Source organism: Loa loa (assembly GCF_000183805.2).
Source record: "Loa loa unplaced genomic scaffold supercont3.240, whole genome shotgun sequence".
Classification (NCBI taxonomy): Eukaryota; Metazoa; Nematoda; class Chromadorea; order Rhabditida; family Onchocercidae; genus Loa; species Loa loa.
The window spans coordinates 10,227-12,608 of record NW_018108420.1 but is presented as its reverse complement, the minus strand read 5'-3'; the positions used below and the strand labels follow the sequence as shown (position 1 = coordinate 12,608).

At 25.7% G+C, this 2,382-nt stretch overlaps 1 protein-coding gene across 1 annotated transcript; it reads right to left on the bottom strand.

The window, feature by feature from the left end:
• Position 1: 1 nt before the first annotated feature.
• On the bottom strand, positions 2-1,962 carry LOAG_14690 (hypothetical protein; the record flags this gene model as incomplete). The annotated part of the gene is made up of 5 exons (XM_003150184.2): positions 2-308; positions 517-623; positions 1,027-1,175; positions 1,331-1,536; positions 1,841-1,962. The coding sequence occupies 5 exons, from the start codon at positions 1,960-1,962 to the stop codon at positions 125-127; spliced, it is 768 nt and encodes a 255-aa protein (XP_003150232.1). The 3' UTR covers positions 2-124.
• Positions 1,963-2,382: the final 420 nt, after the last annotated feature.

Genomic DNA, 2,382 nt, shown 5'->3' with positions numbered 1-2,382 from the left:
AAAATAATAAAAATACTAAATGAATATGTGTTGTATTATATACAACAAATATATTTTAACAATGTTAATTAAATGTCAAATATATGACATTATTTGACTACGAAATATTCATATCAATCTTTTCCTATGCTAAAGTTTGTTGTCGACGTAACAATATTCGGAGTTCTTTACGTGATGTTTCACTTTTTTTCCGATCATAAATACGATCAATGTACTCACGTGTAAGTTGTAATTGTTCCGGTTCAAGATAGTTTAAAAAGAGAGCAAAAAGCTCCGATTGATTGTAAACGAATGCATCTGTTATTGCTCTAAAATTAATTAATCTAATGAAAGATTTAAAGAAATTAAATTTTCTTTTTAAATAATCCTTAACATTTTTTTTCCCTTTTACATTTGATTCTTATTTTTCTCTTTTCAAGTTTATTATTGGTTATTATTTCAAATTTGTCATTACAAATGTTTGTAATCAGGTAATTTATTCATTTCATATATTTGATATCATTGTAATTTATAAACCTGAAATTTTCCATGGAAAGCATTGCACTACGAAGACGTGGACACGTATTCTCCAAGAGGAATGCTAATTTATGCATACCATCCTCACGAAATCCTATGCTATCTTCCTAAATATTCGAATTAATTTTTGTCTCATCCTTCTTTTTTTTTTTCCTCCCATTTATAAATGAAATGATAAATATTATACTCATTACCCTCGTGTTATTACCATTTATTTGAATTCTTTCACAATCAAATTTCCTCAAACTTTAAATTATCAAAAATTTTGATTGACAAATTTACGACAATTTTCAACATTAATATTCAATCATATGAATTAAAAAATTGTTAAAAATTAAACTGAAAAATTGAGGGACTATTTATGCTTGCTAAATTAAGTCTAGTTCGTATGCAAATATCCTTCCATTTGTTACAACTTTAACATTAAGATTTCGTCCTTTCAACTTTATCCCGAAAAATATCATTAATTGGGAGAAATGTAATTATTTGAAAATGTTATTGGTAATTAACCTGAAGTGAACTTTGAAGTGTTTGATAAAAAGTATTCCAGGTAATTCGAGCCAGACCCGTTGCATTGATTGTACAAAGTCGTTCACATAGGAAATGTAATACTTCACGATCTTTCGCTTTAAAACATATTTTTCGCCATTGCAGTAATCCTATAAATTGTTTTCTTTCTTTTTTTTCTCTCCCATCTCCTCCTTTTCTCCCTCAAATCTTTCATAATCATTGTCCATCAAATCAGCAAATATAATTATTTCAACATTTTGATAAGCTCGAAAAAGAAAGTTGATAAATTTCAAAAAAGAAATACCAATAAATTCTCGTTGTGGATCCGTAATATTATTCCAAATAAAGGTAACAAGTTCAAAATAACCATGTACAATAGCAAATTGAAAAGCTAATGATAATGTTTGTTGTGGTGCTAAATTATCAGAACTGAACATTTTTCCCCATGCATGAGTATTTTCAAGTAATGTAAACCAAAAATCATACAAACAATGTCCGGATAATTTTTTCCTGAAAAAAACGACTCATCAATTTCTTTTTCATCATCATTAGTAACAGAAATGATGTATATATCATTCTAGTAAATGCATTATTTCAAATATATTTGAAAAATTTGTAATATTTGAATAATTAAACAATTCTTCTCCCTCTCTCTTTTTTTTTCTTCCAATTTATTTCATATTTTGATTTTTAAAAAGAATAAAATGTTTCGTATTACAAATCAATTATGAGTTTTCTTTTTTTTTTTTCTTCAAAAATTAATAAAAAATAATTGATAAAAAAACTGTAAAATTGTTCGTAATATTTTACTTACGCAAATGCTTTCAATCTGATACGATCAAAATTTCTTTCATTCAATAAATGATGAATGGCATAAGCACATGCTAACTGAAATTGCATTTGAGGCCAATCAGCACAATCTTTTCTGATAATCATTAGTGCTGTCTTTTGATCATCAATTGCATATCTAAATTATATTTATATACAAAATTTGTCGAATCAAACATGATTATTGATATGCTGAATTATTAATGATAAGCATGCATATGTATGATAATTTCCTATATGCAAACTCAATTATGATAATATTTTATCACTATTAATATTTATGAATGATATGAAAACCTGAATAACATTTATCCATTTAATATGTTTTTTTTTGTCTTTTTAATTTTTTTTTGAATTGAATTATTAATGAAGAAGAATTAATTATTAAAATTCAGCAAAATATGGCAAAAATAGAAATAAAATGCAATACTTATTGTATTTCCAAATGATGCTTCCATAAAATAAACGTAAATGATTGCTACGATGTACTCGTTGACGTAATATTTGACCTGTTTCATTTCTCTTCCT